This window comes from Cydia strobilella, chromosome 3, assembly GCF_947568885.1.
Source record: "Cydia strobilella chromosome 3, ilCydStro3.1, whole genome shotgun sequence".
NCBI lineage: Eukaryota > Metazoa > Arthropoda > Insecta > Lepidoptera > Tortricidae > Cydia > Cydia strobilella.
In genome coordinates this window covers 12,865,771-12,886,237 of record NC_086043.1, presented here as the reverse complement: position 1 = coordinate 12,886,237, position 20,467 = coordinate 12,865,771, and the positions used below count along the sequence as shown (strand labels likewise).

Sequence of the window (20,467 nt, the reverse complement as noted above, 5' to 3'; positions counted from 1 at the left end):
ATATTCGTCTAGTTCCCCGGCTAGGCGGAATGGCTAAATGCATTACTCCACGTAAAAAAAAGCTTTTAGATATTAAGTATTAAATAATAGTATGCATGCATCAGTGTAACAGTTACTGCTTAAGCCAATTAGATCCACACACGAGCAAGAGTCGTTTTCCATTTCCGCACATCTTTAACAATATTTGACATGTAAAAAATACTTTGTCTGCCAAAAATGTTCAATGTTTGATATTTTTGCATATGAACCATTTTTTTACATTTCAAGTATTGTTAACGATGTGCTGATATTTGGTGAACGGAAAAATACTCTTGCTCGGGCCCGAATGGCTAGATGTCCGGCCCGTTCGCAAATGTGGATGTAAAAGGCCCAATAAAAAAAAACTTTAATATCACGTCGCCATACTATATTTGAATAGAGAAGTGCACCGACTGTGCATCCTGAAGTTGATACTTTACACTACCAGGTCCCTTTACTCACCTACTTACTACTACTACAGGGCATCAGCCCTACACGGTACACGGCAGTAGTGTGAGCTTTACACTGGTACGCCTCTACGCCTCGCCTACCGTCGCTAAATAAATCAGAATACTCTGTCTGTCTGTACTCTGTATCTGTACGCTGTGGAGGTGTGGCGCGCGCGCCTACCGCGTCACAGCACATGGCAACCGCACGTACTATTGCATCAGCAATCGTAACAATATACCAAAAAACAGAGATGTTGCATAGTAGCATTTAATATTATGGTAATAAAATTCTAAATAAAAGAATCAAACAATGAGGCTAGGCCAAACAGTAGACACCGCGTAAAAACCTAAGAATGTTTAGTGGCAAAAATACCTATCAATCGACGAAGTTGGAAGAGAATCACGTGCCTGAAAAAAAACCCACGCGTAGATATCGGTACGACGGTACGACTACGGTTTAAGGATGACTCTCGTTAGACCGGGCCGTGACCGGGCTGGAGCTTCCGGCGCTTACTTTTCTATGACATGACAGCTGATCACGTGATGTTTATCCATAGAAAACGAAGCGCCGGAAGCTCCAGCCCGGTCACGGCCCGGTCTAACGTGAGTCATCCTTTAATTGCACAATATATTCGCCAATTTCACCAAATCATCATAATTACAGATTTATCAAGGAAGCGAAATTTGTGTACCTGCCTAGTTTGTGATGACGTGTTTTTTTATTATATGAGTCATGCTTGATGCTTCGTACATTACCAGAAGATGGGCAATTGTTTGCAATATATTTTTCTGTTCAAAGTGTAAACCTACATTCATTATCAGCATTACATATAATATCAGCTCATTGAGAGTTTGTTTAATTATCGTCGTTTTTCCGGTGTTTTTCCGTGTCTGACGCAACGCGTTCAGTCGGTGGTGCGTTGTGATTGGTCTGCTCCACCAAGCCCCCGTTGACGTCATCAGTCGGCCATCACGTGACTTGATGGCTATAATGACTTGTATTGTATACCGGTACTATTTATCTTTATCGCCAGAACCATTTGATTGTTATGATAATTGCAGAAAACAAAAGTCAAGTGTTTGGAACTGTGCCAATCTGATAATTAGTAAATTGATGATTTTACAATCAACGCAATTTAATTCCTATTATTTGTCTGCCTATTAGGTTGCTTAGGTATGCTTTAGTTATCAGATTTTTTTATAGCTTCAAATTAGAAAAAATGTTTTTTTTTTTGTTCTGACTACTTCTGGCAACTGCTTTAGTTTATACCTAATTATATTCTGTGGCTACTAATAAATTATTTATACTCGTAATTAACTGAATATAAATGTTTACCTTGACAAAAAGTTCAATAGGTCAGCTGTCCAGTAGTTGCACTTTGGCCAGGGCCAGAGTTTAATCGTCGTCGTAACTAACTCATATCATAATTATCATTTTGCCACAGGGGATTAGTTTTTAGGTATTTATTTTAAGATTAGTTTTATTTATTTTTAGTTTTAGTTTTTTAAGTTTTATATGTATTTCTAATTGTTATTACATGAATAAATTATAAAGATGTAAAAAAAAAATATCATTTTATATTGCTGTTGAACGTGCAACCGTAGATAATGAGTTTCAGATTGCAAAGAAAGTACCTAAACTACATACTTCCTACCGAAGCGTTTAGGCACCTTATTTACGATCAGAATATTTAGAATAAAACCAGAGAAATCAAATTAAGTAAAAATAACAAAGAATTCTTAGCTACGTACAAAGACGCGTAGATAAAGGTAGCACCAAGAAACTAAAGGCAGTAGTTCGGGCAGCGCATTTGTAAAAGGACATAAGTTCCACATAACACTAAACTTATGCCCTTTTACACCTAAGCTGCGTGAGACTTGTATTTTTTCTTCGTTTCGAGGCGCCATATAAGGTAAATCTCCAAAGTACGAAATTCTGAGAAAAAAAACCGGTTCACGGATTTATAAGGCATTGTTCAGTTATAAAATGGTTCGTGTTTAGGTACCTACCATTATTTAAATTGGGGGTATGTATGCCGTTGAATAATTGCACGATTGAACAGTAAAAAACTGTTATTGTTCGTTGAATAGCCTGTGACAATGCTCGTGCGCATCAGAAAATTGGGGTCAATTGCGCGCAAAAAACTTAATGGACAGCAATCAAGACTCATAGGCAGACGTTGGATGATTTGCGTCAACACTAATTTATATTCCGAACTGGTAGCGTCTACACGCTTCAATACCTATAGTACCTATTAAACTCCAAGGTTGGAAAATGTACCTACTCTGGTCAAAGTCACGAAACTCGATAAAAATGTCATAAAAACCGGTCGTTAAATAGTTACATAAAAACATCATTGTAAATGTACATATATTAAATGGGGAATTAATAGCATCTGATCTTTGGCTCCAGCTTTTCATCGCGACCTCGCGACTTGCTCGTAGAAGACGTGGAATCACCTTCTCTCTGATAATTTTTCTCCAGTTGTTTCGTCTTTAGCTTGATGATGAGAGGTGAGGTGATCGAATTCGAACCGGCTATCTCGTAGAGCTGCGGCCGTTGGTCATCTGCTGTCTACCTAACCTGCTACCTTCAGTTCTTGGAGGTCCTGACGATCTTTCTGGGCGAACTGGAACGGCTGCATTTTTATAAAGAAAGTAATTGCATACATACACTATACACTGCACATTTCCCTTCCCTAACAAGATACATAGGGGATGCTATGTATTCCTGCTCTTAATAATGAGAACCCTAGAAATACTTACATTTATATTTATTTTGATACTTAGAATGCCAAGCATGGTCAACGCTCGGTACGGTTTTTGTGACTTTCATCCAACTTTCCGGCTGTTTTGCCTAAAAAATCCTTCGAATTCTATAAGAAATTTACTAGGTTTGAAGACAAACAATCACGCAAATGACACCCTTGTGGCCATCAGCCGACCGTACGCTTGCTTACCACCAAATCCACCAATATACGAGTGCTCCTCTATTTTTTTCGGAATTATTGGCGGTATGGAATTATCGACCGAGACTTTGCCAATGACGGCATTGCTGGATATAGCCATGTAAAACAAATTAAGTCTGCAATTGGCAAGTTAGCATTGTTATCATGTAAGCGATACCTAGAGTTTAGTATGAACATTCTTCAAAATATTTTTCAAGCATCCAGTCACTATGACCTCCGATTTCAACACATTCACAAACTCGCACACATTCACACCCATCTGGAAGGCGTGTTTATGCACGTGCACGTAACAGTAAGTAAACACACGGTCACACAAGGATATATACCGATGTGTGTGTGCAGGCAAGAATGCGATTCATTTGAAAGGCGCCAGTGGAGACGCAGACGTAAACGAGTCACCTGACTAATCGTCTTGTCCACAACACAAGCGCAACCCCATGACTGAAACGTCATCTGATATTGGTAGACCAACCATTTTAAACACACAGACGATAAGTATTAAAATAATCGGAAAAAGCGTGACCCTTACAAGAACTAACAAGGAATGAGCACCTATCCCGTTATCTTATTGTATTTAGACGGTTGTAACAATAATTACCCTCTGGTTGTGACTATCCCAAAATTGTTGCAGATTTGTTTTTTGATTTGTATTTCAGATTAAAGATCCGGAAATTTGTCTGAAAATTAAAAAAATAATAACGGACATTGGATGGCACGCTATACACACCAAATAAATTGACGGATAGGTATATAATTATCTGTTTGAGGAAAGTATCGCTCGATTTCTGTTAGTAAAAGGTGTGACATAGGCTATGTAAACGTATCTAATCGTAGTAGTTATATCTATTGATTTCTCTTTTAGAAATTAGCGTTGCAAAATTAAAGACAACTAACCAGATGGCTGTTGATAAATAGGTATTGATTACCTTAACCTTGGTTTAATCAGGATGACTTTATTTTTTATTATTTTTATTATGAGATCTTATTAAGCTGTACTTTGCATCTCGGTGAAAAATTATGACTTCAACTGATGATTCATAAGATCGCGCCTACTTACAGTCTCAATTAATTTCGTAACTGGGTAGGTACATTATTAATTAAGTATTGTGTATAGCAAGTCGTGTAGGTAAGATTAAAATTAAGTATGCATACAACTACTAGGCTAAAGTAAAAAATAACAACTTAGTTTAGACGCGTTTACATCGACAATACCATAGAGTAACTTATACTGTCATAGTAAATTTTGTAACCCCAGTAAATTCATTGCCATCTGTCGACACACTTTAAAACTAAAAGTGAAGATTTGTAAAATTACGATAAAATGTATTTAAATATAGATAAATGATTTTTTTTATTTGCATTAATTATTTTGATGATTTTGACCCATGTTCTTTCACTGATATGCGTTAAAATTGTTAAATAACAAACGAAACCGTCAACGCCATCTATACGACTGTAGGCCAAAACTAGTAGCGGCCTCTGAACGAGAATCAAATTTTCTTGATTTTCGAGGCACGTTTTTTCTTTACACTGTATCCATCTATTACGGAGTTATATCTATTTTTGACAATACAAAATAGTTCCTGAAATAAAACTTACCTATGTCGTGTGTAGACTTGTAGATTTTAAAAAAGGGGGCATTATCATCACCTCATTGTCAATCTGTCTAGGTATACCCGGCGTATTTCAGCGCTTTTTTGAAAAAAAAATAAAAATATTTTTCTACATATTTTATGCTCATACACAGTTGTACTCAGTGCTATAATTTACATGAATAAGTCCTAAGTAAGGTACTTAGTAATGACTCATCATAACGCTAACAGTGAACTGGTGCAAAACGATTCCACGTGCTCTAGTATTTGAATAGACACTTACGAGTATCAAATCTCTTAGAGCCACTTGCACCATCCCACTAACCCGGGGTTGAGCGGTTAAACCGTTAACCCAGTGTCAAATTGTACTGGTAACCATGGTAACTCCAGGTTTAACCGGTTAACCCCGGGTTAGTGGAATGGTGCAAGTGGCCCTTAGAAAAGTTAAAACCTCCTGATCCTGACTCGCATAGTCTGGTAGTAGATTTCTTGAAAAAACCAGTGTAACGAGACCCTAATACTACCGTGATAACAACATACAGTAATCGCAGTAGAAATGTCATGCAATTGTTTATCTCGTTCTTTTTGAATAAGTTCTATTATTTATACGATGTTTTTCATGCAAGTACTGCACATGCGATAAGCAGGGCAGAATAGGTACCCGTAAACAAACTAAGGAGGATGTTCTTATAGGAAGGCCTCCAGCGAATCGTATGTTCATCTCTGTCCCTCCAGTATTGCAAGGTAACCAGACAAGGGATATGATATGAATTTCGGCTGAACTACCTCTATTGCACTCGACAACGAGACACCCCAGTAAATATTTAGAAGATCAGATCAGGCCGGTTCCGTGCGGCTCTTTAATGAGAACATTTAGCACTTACTCTCAGCGATTCCGATCTGTGTTAGCGGTTTGTAGGAGATGTCGCCGGTTACTGGATATGAGAATTTCACGAACGGATAATTTGCAAGTTTATTATTAAGTTGTTTATTCGACGTCTCATCGTCGTGAATATAACTTTCAAAATATAAGTAATAATATAAGTCAAAACTTTCAAAAGTATACAGTTGTTTTCGTAGATACACAACAAGCTAATCCTTGGTTACAATACAACAACCAGCAACAATAATTAGGTAATTGTTAACTAGTCTCTCCCCGCGGCTTTTCCTACCCATTAGTACTCACGTTCACCATTTTGAGGGATAAGAACTTTTATAATAGGTCAAGTAATTATTCGCATAAATCCATACTAATTACTAATCCATACTAATACTAATCCATATCCAATGCGAAAGTATGTCTGTCTGTGTGTTCCCTCTTCACGCTTAAACCGCTGAATCGATTTAGATGAAATTTGGCATAGAGATAGGTTTAGGATAGTTTTTATCCCGAAAATCATCCCTTAAGAAAGTAAAAAGCGGAGTGGAATTGAGATAATTAATGAACTGCCTGCTAATTTGTGTGCATATGCTCAAATAGAATTATTGCTATGAGAATTTTTCCAGGCCCTACTTTAGCTGCTGTTACTAAGTCCACGCAGACGAAGTCGCGGGCAAAAGCTAGTGTAATATTATAAATGCGAAAGTCTGTCTGTCTGTCTGTCTTTCTGTCTGAGTGTTCCCTCTTCACGCATAAACCGCTGAATCGATTTAGATGAAATTTGGCTTAGAGATAGGTTGAGTCCCTGAGAAGGACATTGGATAGTTTTTATCCCGAATATCATCCCTTAAGCTTTCTTAAGGGATGATATTCGGGATAAAAAGCGGGGTGGAATTGAGATAATTAATGAAGTGCCTGCTAATTTGTGTGCATAATAGCTCAAATTGAATGATTGCTATGAGATTTTTTCCAGGCGCTATACCTACTTTAGCTGCTGTTACTAAGTCCACGCAGACGAAGTCGCAGGCAAAAGCTAGTTTATAATATTTAGAGGGTTATAGTCATAGTAAATTTTGTAGTCACCGTAAATTTACTGCCATTTTTTAGGGTTCCGTACCTTAAGGGTAAAAGCGAGACTCTATTGATACTAAGACTCTGTCTGTCTGTCCATCTGTCACCAGGCTGTATAGCTAGACAGTTGAAATTTTCACAGATGATGTATTTCCGTTGCCGCTATAACAATAAATACTAAAAACAGAATAAAATAAATATTTAAGTGGGGCTTCCATACTGTTGATTTTTTTACCGTTTTTGCGTAATGGAACGGAACCCTTCTTGCGCGAGTCCGACTCGCACTTGGCCGATATTTTTTTTTTTTTCATTTCATCTCGATACAGGATTAAAACTAAAAATAAATGTGAATAATATATATATATAATTATATTTATTATATATAATAAAAAATCATTTATTCATATATATCAATGAGGCCATAATAAGATAGAGCGGTACTGTCATAGTAAATTTTGTAACCACTGTAAATTCACTGCCATCTATCGACATACTTTAAAACTAAAAATTAAGATTTATAAAAATACGTTAAAATGTATTTAAATATGGATAAATGATTTTTTTATTTGCATTAATTATTTTTATGTGATTTTGACCCATGTTCTTTCACTGGTATGCGTTAAAATTATAAATAACAAACGAAACAGTCAACGCCCTCTATACGAGTGTAGGCCAAAACTAGTGACGCCATCTGATCGAGAATCATATTTTCGTGATTATCCAGGCACGTTTTTTCCTTAGAGTGTATCCATCTATTACGGAGTTATATCTATCTGATATCAATGAGGCCATTGATATATATTTATTTTTAGAACGCCATATGACTTGACCCACGTTCTTTCACTGATATTGATATAATTATGTTAAAATTGTTAAATATCAGACGGTGACGCCATCTACACGAGTATAGGCCAAAGGCATAATCTTACTTTACTTACTTCCGTTGGCGCTACTACAATACAACCCTTTGTGGGTCTTGGCCTCCTTCACAATCTTCCTCCAGTTGTCGCGGTGCCTGGCGACCTTCTTCCAGTTGGTAAACTGTCCCATCTTCCTTAGATCTTCCTCTACACAATCCATCCAACGCTTCTTAGGCCTGCCATGCGGTCTTTTTTGTTGCGGCGTCCACCTTGTCATTACTTTTGCTGCCCTCTTGTCCGGCATCCTTTCAAAGGCATAATCATGATATTTTATATTCGAGCATAACTTTTTCTTGATTTTCCGTGGCACGTTTTTTTCTTAGACTACTTATCATATACCAAAGAGAATAGATAATATAGAGAGGGTTATTGTCATGTCATATCATACTAAATTTTGTAGTCACAGTAAATTTACTGCCATCTATCGACACACGATTAAAACTAAAAATGTATAAAAATATAAAAAAAAATTGTATATATGGATAAATATTTTTTTATTTTTTTAGAACGCCATATGACTGACCTTTGACTCATGTTCTTTTAAAATTGTTAAATATCAAACGGTGTCGTCAACGCCATCTAGCCGAGTATAGGCCAAAGGTGTGGCGTCATCTATTCGAAAATGACTTTTTCTTGATTTCCGAGGCACGTTTTTTCCTTAGATTTTATTCATCTAATACGGAGTTACATAATTATGTCTTTGCTTACCTATACTGAGTTGCATTTGGTTGCATATATCTTTGATTAAATGTCTCAAAGAGGATATAATAGGATAGAGCGGTACTTACTGTCAGTAAATTTTGTAACCACAGTAAATTCACTGCCATCTATCGACACACTTTAAAACTAAAAATGAAGATTTATAAAAATACGATAAAATGTACTTAAATATGGATAAATTTTGCGTTTACTGACTGAAAACGTCACTCGTTTTTCGTAAAATAAAAATTAAAAACAACAAAATAGTATTCCAGTGACCCCGACGTGATTTGAACACGCAACCTTCTGATCTGGAGTCAGACGCGCTACCGTTGCGCCACGGAGTCGTTAGAGAAACTGATGAATTTACTGTACACAAATCAAATGTATTAAAAAGGACTTGTGACTTTCATTTCAGAAATTATAATTTTTACATTTTTACAAAGAATTTTCAAGAATTAATCATCAATTAAAGAGGGCATCTGTGACTTTTTCTATCTCAGAATAGCAGTTTTAGGTTTGAAATTATTTAATATTTTAAATTTATGAGTTTTATGACCAAAATGCAGAATATATAGATCATTGCCGGTATTTTATTTTAATATCAGCTTCTCTATTCGATGAGAACAATTTTTCATTAGCGTCATATAGGTAGGTAACCTAAATAGGTATTAATTCTCAACTTTTTATCTTTGGCAATCCATAAAATCTCGTTAGGTAGGTAGGTTAGCGACAGTATCGATTTCATAACTCCGGAGTCCAGACTCCTGATGTGCGATATCGCGATAACAAATTGTACTCACCCTATTTTAGCAGGCCGATCTAATAATTCACACATTGATAATAGGTACCTAAGGCTAATAGGTTCACACGGCGTAAATTTTTCGCGTATACCGTATACGGGATTTTATCGAATACTGATAGTGACGGCAAAATTTGTATAACAATAACAACTTATAAAATCGTGAACGATTTTGATAGTTGCCATACAAATTTTACTGTCACTGTGGTATTCGATAAAATCCCGTATGCGGTATCGGTATACGGTAAAAATTAACGCCGCCGTGTGAACCTATACTTTAAGGGTGGTATTCCGTCAAATTTATTTGTCCAATGTGCATTGCGTCTCACTCTCTCATTAAGCAAAATAATAATATGAGATCAAGATATTGGACGGATGGAATACCATCCTTAGGCACTATACTACTTAACCTCGTAAGGCCCAATATGCGTTGCAATGTACACCGTTTCAATATAGTTAGAACCTAGATAAAATTCGTTTCTTATGTTCCTGGACTAATAGGTTAGGCTGGTTTTTATCTATTTGGCTGTAAATATTTTGCAATGTTTAATTCGTCAATGGGATAACTGACCTTGGCGACAGTTTAGCCCCTTTTTTAATACCTACAGAATGTAGAGATATAATTATTTTTAGTATGTGGGTATTTTTGCACTTTGTAATTTTTCCTTAGTTACCCGTTGACCACGAACGCTGTAAAGAGTTCGAAACGTCGGGATGTATTATAAATTCAATATAAGCGCGATATAATCCGTTTTCATAGTTTTATTTCATGAGTAATTATCGCGGTAACCGAAGACAATATTAAGTACCCGAAAGCTTTTCATTCAATTAGATGAGACTTATAGATATGTATAACAAAATTGGAATCCGTTGCCAAACAACTTACATTTCAAAGGATCAGCTTAAAACTCCTGCTACAATTGCGGCAACGGCCGCTGTTCATATGCTAAGAAATTGTTCACTTATTCATCTTTTGTTTACCTTGTCGTCATGTTAAATAGTAAGTTTGTATTATCTTGTAATACAAATAAATAATGCAGCAAACTAATACACATGCTAATTCTAAATGGGTTGGTGTTTGAAAATAAAATGTAAGGACGGTGAATCCTGACCCACCGTGATACAGTTCACACTAGTACGGGGGTCAGATGACACTTACTTAACTGTTGGTTATGTACCATATAAGTAAAAAACAATGTAAGTAGTTTAGCACCTTTATTTACACAATAAAATATCTTTTTTTATGATTTATTTATTAGAATTACCGAAATAGATGTCATTTTGTATGAAAAGATCGCTTTGGTTCTTCTACGTCAGCCATTTTCAAAGTGTGCTCCGCGGACCCCTAGGACTCCGCAAGAATACTTTTAGTAATAAGAAAAAAACCAGCTCTTCTGTAGGTATATCTGGTCCACAGTGACGAACTTATTTTTATATTTGGGGCTCCGTCAAATATTTCGCTTTCCATAAGGGTTCCGTCACTTAAAAAGTTCGAGAACCGCTGTGCTATTATGCTACGATAGTAAAGTTCGTTTTTATAGTAGTCTTAAAATAGTCTGTAGAACGTAGCATGTAATTTCAACACTCGTACCAAGCGCCCCTGTGGCCTAATGGATAAGGCATCGGCCTCCTAAGCCGGGGATTGTGGGTTCGAGTCCCACCAGGGGTACAACATTCTTTTTTTTATTTAATTAGCCATGCACTATACAAATGATTAAACAAACACATGACACTTATACAGCTGACGTAGAAAGTGTAATTGATATTTACCATTGAACACTTAGAGGATATAGGGACCGTGCGCGTTGGAGGGTTTGCCATCTGCCTGAATCGAAACCATGGAGACTATATAAAGGAGCCAAATCTCTATGTATGAAAAGTGTCCATCAAAAAATTCAAAAAACAGTAATTAGGCAGCGCCACTATACACCGAAATACTACGAAAAACAACTTACGTAATTTGGTCGGGTTATTTGTTGCCTTATATGGTTCATGTTATACTCATGTCCCAGAGCCTAACTAGCGCCACCGGAGAAATTAGGAACTATTATTTAAAGCTGAAAGCGGTCACTTTTGCAACAATTCTGCCATAAGAGATTGGCATCCTTTCTATACCATCCATAATCGGAACCATAAACATGTAGATACATCACATGTACATTGACACTTCACGCCAAAGCAAGTGCTGCTATCTTGTGGGCTACTTTGGAAGCATAAACTACACATTTACGCCTCGCGCCAAAAATCTGACGTCTCCTGTGCTGCCCCCTATAGTTTATGCACGCTCCCTATAACCAAACGGAGTAGCTATTAACAAGCGTTCCCCTCTGTCGAAAATACCAATGGTCATACACAATGTATGGACTGACGTTTATCTGACAAGGCTATTTTTACGTTACGTATACATTTGACGTTCCCCTCCCCCGCAAAAATCGGCACACTTTTTTGTTTTTGTTGTTTTTTTGTTGTACATAAAATTACAGACAAGGCGTCTCCGTTTGATTATATCTTCTAAGATCGAACATGTTTATGGATACGTTGACGAAAACTGGCACTTGTTTTTTCACGAAAAGAAGCATGAAAACAAACAGATCTAAAATATTTTATTTACACAGCCTTAACAGAGTCCTTACAGTCCATAAACACATACAATTATAAAATAAATAAGTAATTGGTGTTTCCGATGAAGAGAAATTGTTGACGCGGATCCACGTAGAGGCAGACACCGCAAGCCTGAATGCTGTATATAATAACCCACTTGGTTTGGAAAGCGGCAATCGTTATCTGTTGACGATATAATATTATTTCATTTCATAAGAATAAAAATCTCATTAGTACTCATTATACTAACAAATGCGTGGACTAATTGCATATGTCATGTCAGAAAGTTACTAAAATAAAAATAGTAGATTGTACAACAAGGGCATAAAGCGATCCATTTTTATCCGAGGCAATTTCACTTCGATTGTGAGTAAAATATACGAAAATATCCAATATTGTAGGTTATTTTACCGTATTTATTCAAGAAGACTAAAGAAAATTGTACTCGGTTGTGTCGGGGGCGCGTGGTACGCCGGTCGGGAGCGCGCCGGTCGGGGGCCCGCCGGCAAGGGCGGCTGGCAGTTTGTATGGCAGATTTTGGACTTTATTGCTAAGTCAATAAGGGTCGTAATAGATGATTTTACTATATGCTCTAGCTAGAACTAAGCAACTTTATGTCGTCTACGCACGACTTAAAGTCGAATTTTACGAGCATGAGAAGTGAAAAGGTTTATAAATAAAATAAAACTCATCCCTCCTAGGAACAATTTTACATTATAACCAAGTAGTTGTTATTTTCGACCCACCGTCCAACGGCGCCGTGGCTTAGTTGGTTAAAGCGCCTGTCTAGTAAACAGGAGATCGGGGGTTCGAATCCCCCCGGGGCCTAGGTTTCCCTAATATGGGGAGCTGAAAAAATATGTTTTATTTTTCTTTTTTTTTAAGTTCACCATACTTACTTGCGCAAAAATTTTCTGTAGCCGTGGCGCTTACTTCAAAATTTGCTGGAATGCAGAAGTCTATCGATGGACAAGGTGTAGTGACATTGAAAGTGTGCAGATTTCTTTGAGGAATAGTTTGGCAGCTACGTGATGCTTCTGCACCACGCCAACTACAAACCAAAAGTTCTCCGTGACCTTGATTACGAAACTGAAAACATAAATATGAAATTTTCACTACTCATATCCACCTATCGCTTAATTTTAATACTTAGAAGAGCGGGTTATCAGTTTGTTTTTTGTTGGTTCCTAGATACGAAGACAGATGGCGTTGTAATTAATATTTATGTGCTGCCATCGTTTAACACGAGTTAAAACGTATGGGTTTACATATAAGCTTCACTAGATGGCGTTACAGTAGTACCAATGTTCCCGCCACATGTAAAAGAGCACTCGTTTACCTCTAAAGTTGTATAGGTCTTTGGTTTACCTCTAAAAAAGAGAATATATAGTATCAAAGACCTATGTAACTCGGCCTAAGATAAATAAAGTCTAAGGACAAAACGTGCCTCGGAAATCAAGAAAAAAATATTCTCGGATAGATGGCGCCTACACCTTTGGCCTATACTCGGCTAAATGGCGTTGACGGCACCGTTTGTTATTTAATATTTTTAAAATTAGTGAAAGAGCATGGGTTAAAGTCATATGGCGTTCTAAAAAAAGTGTGCGTCCGGATGGACGCAAAAATTATTATGGATATATGGATACTAATTCTGTTTGTTGTCTGTTACCTCTGCATGCATAAACCGCTGAACTGATATAAATGAATTTTGGTATATGTAGATGTTTGGAGATATGTAGTTTGAGGCTCGGGTATGGACCAGGGACCGGCCCGCTATCCCTTATCGGGGTTTTATAAGGGTATTGCATAAGGCTTAACTCACCGTACCCTTTGCCAGACGAAACCCTTTGTTTTGCTTTTAAAAACCCTTATATGTATAAAGCTACCACATTTGAGTAATCGGTAGCCCAAATACCCTTACAAAACCCTTATCATCCGCTCACCAACACCTTGCATATTGCTTATAAAGGTTAGCCTTATAAAGGGCTTCCCTTTTAGCATATAAGCGTGCTAATTTAAGTCGTCTACCTTGTTCATAAAGCACACATTACTTCGAATCCGAGCGATCGTCGGCGGCGACGGCGGCGTTCTTTGACTAGGCACGTCTTTCTTTCCTTTTCATACACTACCGTAGATATATACTAATCCTGTCTCTTTCACGCAAAGGGAAACCTTTATAAAAAGCGCTTAAAGATAAGGGAAACCCTTATTAAGAGCTAGCCTTATTTTTGGTTAGCTTTTCGGTAAGGGTTAGTCAAAGGTAAGGGTATGAATGGGCTTGCAGTTCAAAAGGGAAAGTCTTTCAATGTGTTAGCCGTGTTTAAGTGTCGCCCATTGAAAGGGTTTTATCGCGGAAAGGGTTGTCCGGTCCCTGGTATGGACATAGCACAGGATAGTTATTATCATTCATCATCATTTTGCTGCTAGATGGAACTTGTAAAAATAAAGTATTACCTGTACATTGATCAACGATTGATCCCTCAAATAGAACGGATGTATGCGATACGATCGTTTTACGCCTGGCGCCAACACGAAATCCTCGTACGGGACCAAGTCAAACACGGTGTCGTTGAACGGGCATTGGGCGGCGATAATTCTAGTCGGAAGGTCATTTTCCTTCAAGTAAAGGTCAACAGCATTTACTACATCCATGACGGTTGGCGATTCTGTCTGTGAAATTGTATAAGTAATATTTATGATTTTGTACCTTGACCTAAGGGTATACAAATATAGAGTAAATTGCGTAGCTTGATAATGCCAGTCTGTCACAGTTTCATATTTTGTACGTGCGCTGTTATGATTAACTCTACTGTCACTACTACCAGAAGCAAGAAAGTAGATACGGACAATGTATCATTTCCATACAGCGCCGCGTGCCTCATGCATTATTGTTGTAGATGGCGCTATTAATTATGTGTGTCCTTTTTCACTAGCACCAAAGATAGATATAACTCCGTAATAGATGGATACAGTCTAAGAAAAAAACGTGCCTCGAAAATCACGAAAATTTGATTCTCGATCAGATGGCGCCACTAGTTTTGGCCTACTCTCGTATAGAGGGTGTTGACTGTTTCGTTTGTTATTTATAATTTTAACGCATACCAGTGAAAGAACATGGGTCAAAATCATATAAAAATAATTAATGCATAATTATTTTCCTTCGTATTTTCACGGAAACGTACGAATGTGTCTTGCTATTTCAGTCAGTACAAAAAGTACTGAGGTTGACTGAAGTAGCACTAGCATGACAAATACGAACGTTTCCGAGAAAATACGATGGAAAACAATTATGCATTACATCTGTACAAATGAAAGTATTTGGACATGCGTAGATATACTAGATATATTATCTGAGGTTCTTAGCTCTAATTAAATAGGGCGATACATTATGTGACTAAAATTTGTAAAAAACGTTTACCTGTAAAAATATCTCAGAATAATCCATATACTCGTTATTGATATTCTGAAACGGGACCAGGTCCAGCGCAACGTAAGCGAAGTATATATCGAAGAAGGAAGTCCTCAAAGAGTTCATCAGTTCCCTGGCGCGTTCGACATCGTTGGCAGACGGACGATCGCTTGGACTGATTATGAGGACCACTGTGCTTATGGCAGCGCTGCTGTTCTGCTCAAGGATCGACATGTTTTGAGCATGCTGAATGACAGTTGAAACCACGTTGGGAATGTTCATGCGATTTGGCCCTGTTGAAAAACGATAGGTATGTAATACTGAAATAAGACTTTATTTTTAATAAGAAGGAAGGTTCAAAGAATTCATCAGTTCCCTGCCTCGTTTGGTCTAGTTGGCAGACGGATGGTATATTATACGGACCACTTTGCTTATGGCTGCGCTACTGATGTCGTCCAGCGTCCTAATGCTGTGTATGTGTAGTCTGGAGGCTAGAGTGCATCTTCGCATTCTGATATAACTTACAATCGTCAGTGAAGTTGCTAATGTGTTTGAACACAGTGGTCAGGTTGTGGGCCGGAGGAGCGATCCATCGGCCGGTGTTCCCGTGCAGCAACCCCAACGTGCTCCGTTCTAAATCTAACTCCAGTGCACCTCCCACCCATCTGCATAAATTACAATAACTTCAAAACTAAGAACAGCATAGAGGCAAACGGGACTAGAATTATGAGCTCAAATGTCTGATTTAATAAGAATAAGCAAATAAGATGGAATAAAACACCCTTGTTTTACGTTATAAGTCAAAAGAAGAATATTCTTTATTTGGAAAGAAAACTCTTACTGCCCTTTTTAAAAATAATTGAAAAGATCATTCAAGTATGAACTTACGAGACAAATTGTTCCACATCGTATTGTTTCCACGCAGCATCCGTCGCAATCACGAGATTCATCTGAGGAACACTGCTCGAGCCTTTACATTCTCTGTGATATTGGCTAAAAAGTGTAGCTGAAACCAACATCAAGCTGTGATAACAAGCATGGAACATTAAAACATTCAATGTTGCTATTTCATTACATCACAGCTCTGTCCCTGTCATTTGTGTGAAAGAAGTTTGTATCATAATATCAATTAATCCTTTAAATATGCGACTATCGTTTAATAAATAAAATAAAGCAGCCATCCATCTACTCCCTTGAAGCATTTAGAACTTACTAAGATATTCAGTAAAAGCAGAAACAGCAGCATCACTGATCCTATTCATTTTTTCTACAGGAATGTACACTCCGCCCTGAGTGAGATACAAAACATGTGCAAATCGAGAAGTTTCCGTAGCTATGGTGACGCTATCCACGATGGTTTTGAACAGCGACTGACGGTTGCACGCCTTCACTCGTGGCTCGAACGACACGCCTGCGTCGGAGTAATACATGTCAAGGACTTGGGAGAGCCGAAGGGAGTTCCTTTGAGAAATCCATGTGGGTACGTAGCTTGCTAATATTAATCCTGAAAGTCAATATTTCATATTTTGGTACCTGGTATCTGCCTTTAGGGCTTATAGTAGACAAATGTAAAGACAAGACTTTAAAATAATATACATACTACGTAGCTTTGTTTGTTGCTATTGGTAAGATGTTTCTGCGTTTGCTGTTATGTTGCTAGTATGTCTCCGTCGATGTTATTATTCGGCAAAATAAACAGTTATAAAGTCTCTAGTGATCTGTCTATAGCAGAATCGCATAATGGGAATCCATAAACAACAAGATAGCAGAATCAGCAGTCAAATAAGGACTAAAGAGATAATAAATACCATCGATGCCAGCCAATATTTCAGCATCGGTAATTTGCCAATCCACGATAGAGCTGTTCTGCGGATACATGAAGTAGTTCCTTGGCAGCATCGTGTCGTTCCAGCGGTTGTTGCTGCCGACCACCAGGCGCTGCGACGCGGAGCCCACGCGGGGGCCTTGGTTCACTACTACTTCTGCTAAATCCCCTGGAATCATTATTATGCAAAATTTATTGAGCAATTTCGATTAGGGAGTATTTCTGCAATGTTCTGCCGCCAGAGTACAGCAATATTTTGAACAACATCTATAAGAAGCCACAGATCGTATGTAACGGCCCACGAAGCTGGCACGGGTTTGAATTCCGGTAAGGACATCTATTTGTACGAAATCACGAACATCTATTCCTGAGTTATGGATGTTTTCTATATATCTAAGTATGTACTTATTTATCCATATAAGTATGTATATCGTCGCCTAACACCCATAGTACAAGTTTTGCTTTGTTTGGGGTTTGATCTGTGTAAAATTGTCCCCAATATTTGTTAAGTTAAGGCTTCTGTAAAATATGTTTGGTAATCATACCTGCTAAAGTAGCAACATACAAATTACTAATATCAGCCACATCCCGCTTCTCATCAACATTAAGCGTCTCTATGTCCGAGTACCACTCCTCCTTGGCCTCGACCATGAGCGGCTCGGCCACGTCGGCCTTGTACACGTCCGCGTTGAGGATGTCCGCGACCGCCACCCGCTGGGGCTCCAGGGCTGCGGCCACGGCTGCCACTAGAGTACCCGCGGATATTGAGCCCCAATCAGTCTTTATGACGCCCACTTCTATTGGGCATCTGCTGATGACTCTGAAAAGTTTTAGAGGTAATGTAAAAATAGTTTTTGCCAATAATAGACCCACAGCCGAACTCTGTGCAATGGCCAGAAGTCTGACTAAATACGCAAATCACAGATTTCTCATTGCCATAAATGCGAAAGGTGCGGTTAGAAAATACAGTTTAGTAGGCCTGGTGTTCACTGCTTCACTAGATGGCGCCGCCGTAGTAAATTTGACGGTGACCAGTTCAGTTTGCATGATCTTACTAAACTGGAAGGAGGCTCAGTAGACAAGCAAAAAAAACTATGAATGCAGTTTTGTTTCTTTTTAAAATTAAAGAACGTTTCCTTTAAGTAAAATGAGCTCTAACTTAACGTTTTAAGGCACTTTCCCTCCAGGGCTCATACATTTTTTCCATCCTGTATATTAATGGTTCGACCGCCTTGAAAATAGAGCCGTGAAGAAATGGTAGCCATTACACTTCTTTCGCTCCGATATATCCTTAATTACTTTAAAAATGTGTCTCTTTACTAACCTACTCTCATTTTGCGCAAAATGCTGCATCTGCTCACTCGCTAAAGGACAAACTCTGTCCTCGTCCCCTCTCTCCCAATGGCGCACTGACCCACTCAACATTACGTGCAGTAGACATTTCTCTTCAACCGACAGGACCTCCGGGTCCAAGAGGTTCTGAGTCGGCAGAAACAAGTCCATTAGGAGTTTGTACTTGTTGAATTGGAATCCGGAGGCTCGGTAAGGGGTGACGAATTCGGTTTCCACAGCGTTCGCAGCTTCTTCTATGCCATCTAGGCGAAAACTGGAAGTAGAAAAATTGGTGTAAGTGGCCATGTAGTTGCACTTACAGGGTGTCCATAAATGTAATGTAACTGAAGTTACAACTAACTAGATTCGTACAAATGAACACCCTGATCTTTCAATGAACAAAATACAGGCTGAATTATTTAGGTGGTCAAGGCGTTACGTGCTATTGTTAATGGCTAAAGCAGATAATACCTACGAGACAAAGCTATTTCTAATCGTAAGTTGCATTTCTTAAACACTGATAATGAAACATACTGAACATACATAACTTTGATAACATATATTAAATAAAAGAGTAAACATTATATATTATAATTTTCAAAAACAAGTGCTATTATCCATACAAAGTTGATATTTAAATGGCACAAAAAATACAGTAATTAGGTACCATCAGCCGTAAAAGTGCATGGCGACTTTATTAATGAATTCATTCATAATTTCTCCATGCAATTTCGCAGCTCACTGTACATACATCCAGCTGCAAAAGTGCATGGCCATTTATGAATAAATTCCATTAATAATGTGTGCATGCAATTTTTCAGTTCGCTGTACATAAACTGTACCGTACCTACACTGTACATGAGACTGAGCCCTAGAAATTAGTATCTAATAAAGACTGCTAAGGTCTGCTTTATTCGATTACTACCTACTCATACTGGCCTTTCAATAATCCATTTATTGATGATTTCTAACCTTCTAAGCAAAGAAGTACTGAACAGTCTCATATCCAGTGCCTGGTTGGCCTCAACCTTCTTCAACAGGGACAGAAAGACGTCCAGCCGCCGAGGTGCCCCGAGGGCTGGCCCGCCGCCCCGGTAACATGGTAGAAGGTACTCCGGCAAGCTGGAGAAGACCACGCCTTCACTCACGGCTGAAAACATCAGCAAAATAACATATTTGCGGATTTAGTATCTGCAATACATACGACAACAACCACATAATCTCACAACAAACATACGGCCCTTAGAAACGATCTAATTAAAAAACGTAATGTACGACACTGAACCACGCTTATAATTTCGCTATTTACTTAACCCGTGTGTGGAGATTGGCTGTTTTTAAAATTCACTGGTCTCTGTTTCCATGCATGTACTGCATGAGCTGTTTGAAAACAGCGATTCTCGTAAGAAAGAGATCGATGTAGATCGGTCTCACTCCACCGTATACTACCAGCAAAAACCAATAAAAATCTAACAAACTCTAGATGAACCCTAAACTACTTATCTTAATTCCATCAATAGATATATAAATCAAAATTATTTAATAAAGTTTGTACTTACCACAAATTAAAGTAATAACTACAAGCACTATCGATTGACTCATGTTCACTGTATATTTTGTTCATTTGTTTTAACCTAAGTATGTTTATAGGCGGGAGTGCCGTGGTCGGTGCTTAGTGTAGGTGTATCTGATAGATAAGATAATAGGTACCCAGAATGGGTGAGCAGATAGCCGTCATATTAAGCCATGCTTTACGTATTATTCATTCAATATATATTTCGTGACGTTGAAAACACCACTTTTATTAAATTTAAAGACTATTATTGTGTATATATACTAACCTTAGTTGTAAGGCTTAATACTGCTACTAACAAATGAAATTTATTATATAATTTAATAT

General features: G+C 37.9%; 1 protein-coding gene and 3 non-coding genes across 4 annotated transcripts; 2 read left to right on the top strand and 2 right to left on the bottom strand.

The window, feature by feature from the left end:
• Positions 1 to 8,873: 8,873 nt before the first annotated feature.
• Trnaw-cca (transfer RNA tryptophan (anticodon CCA)) lies at positions 8,874 to 8,945 on the bottom strand. The gene has a single exon. It is a non-coding gene; the product is annotated as a tRNA-Trp (tRNA).
• Positions 8,946 to 10,996: 2,051 nt separating this feature from the next.
• Positions 10,997 to 11,069, top strand: Trnar-ccu (transfer RNA arginine (anticodon CCU)). Its single transcript has one exon. It is a non-coding gene; the product is annotated as a tRNA-Arg (tRNA).
• A 927-nt stretch (positions 11,070 to 11,996) lies between these two features.
• Positions 11,997 to 20,352, bottom strand: LOC134755879 (uncharacterized). Its single transcript, XM_063692517.1, has 12 exons — positions 20,127 to 20,352; positions 19,540 to 19,717; positions 18,560 to 18,841; positions 17,781 to 18,055; positions 17,219 to 17,404; positions 16,624 to 16,914; positions 16,299 to 16,416; positions 15,936 to 16,075; positions 15,420 to 15,703; positions 14,456 to 14,671; positions 12,901 to 13,090; positions 11,997 to 12,184 (listed from the first exon to the last, which is right to left on the bottom strand). The coding sequence occupies exons 1-12, from the start codon at positions 20,167 to 20,169 to the stop codon at positions 12,030 to 12,032; spliced, it is 2,358 nt and encodes a 785-aa protein (XP_063548587.1). The 5' UTR covers positions 20,170 to 20,352; the 3' UTR covers positions 11,997 to 12,029.
• Trnat-agu (transfer RNA threonine (anticodon AGU)) lies at positions 12,756 to 12,829 on the top strand. Its single transcript has one exon. It is a non-coding gene; the product is annotated as a tRNA-Thr (tRNA).
• Positions 20,353 to 20,467: the final 115 nt, after the last annotated feature.

Bases quoted from the DNA above. Each gene is read 5' to 3' on its own strand.
- LOC134755879 (XM_063692517.1), bottom strand. From the start codon at position 20,169: ATGAGTCAATCGATAGTGCTTGTAGTTATTACTTTAATTTGTG. The intron at 17,405-17,780 runs GTATGATTACCA...TAATGATTCCAG, and splicing joins GTATGTTGCTACTTTAGCAG to GGGATTTAGCAGAAGTAGTA. The intron at 16,076-16,298 runs GTAAGTTCATAC...TAATTTATGCAG, and splicing joins GATGTGGAACAATTTGTCTC to ATGGGTGGGAGGTGCACTGG.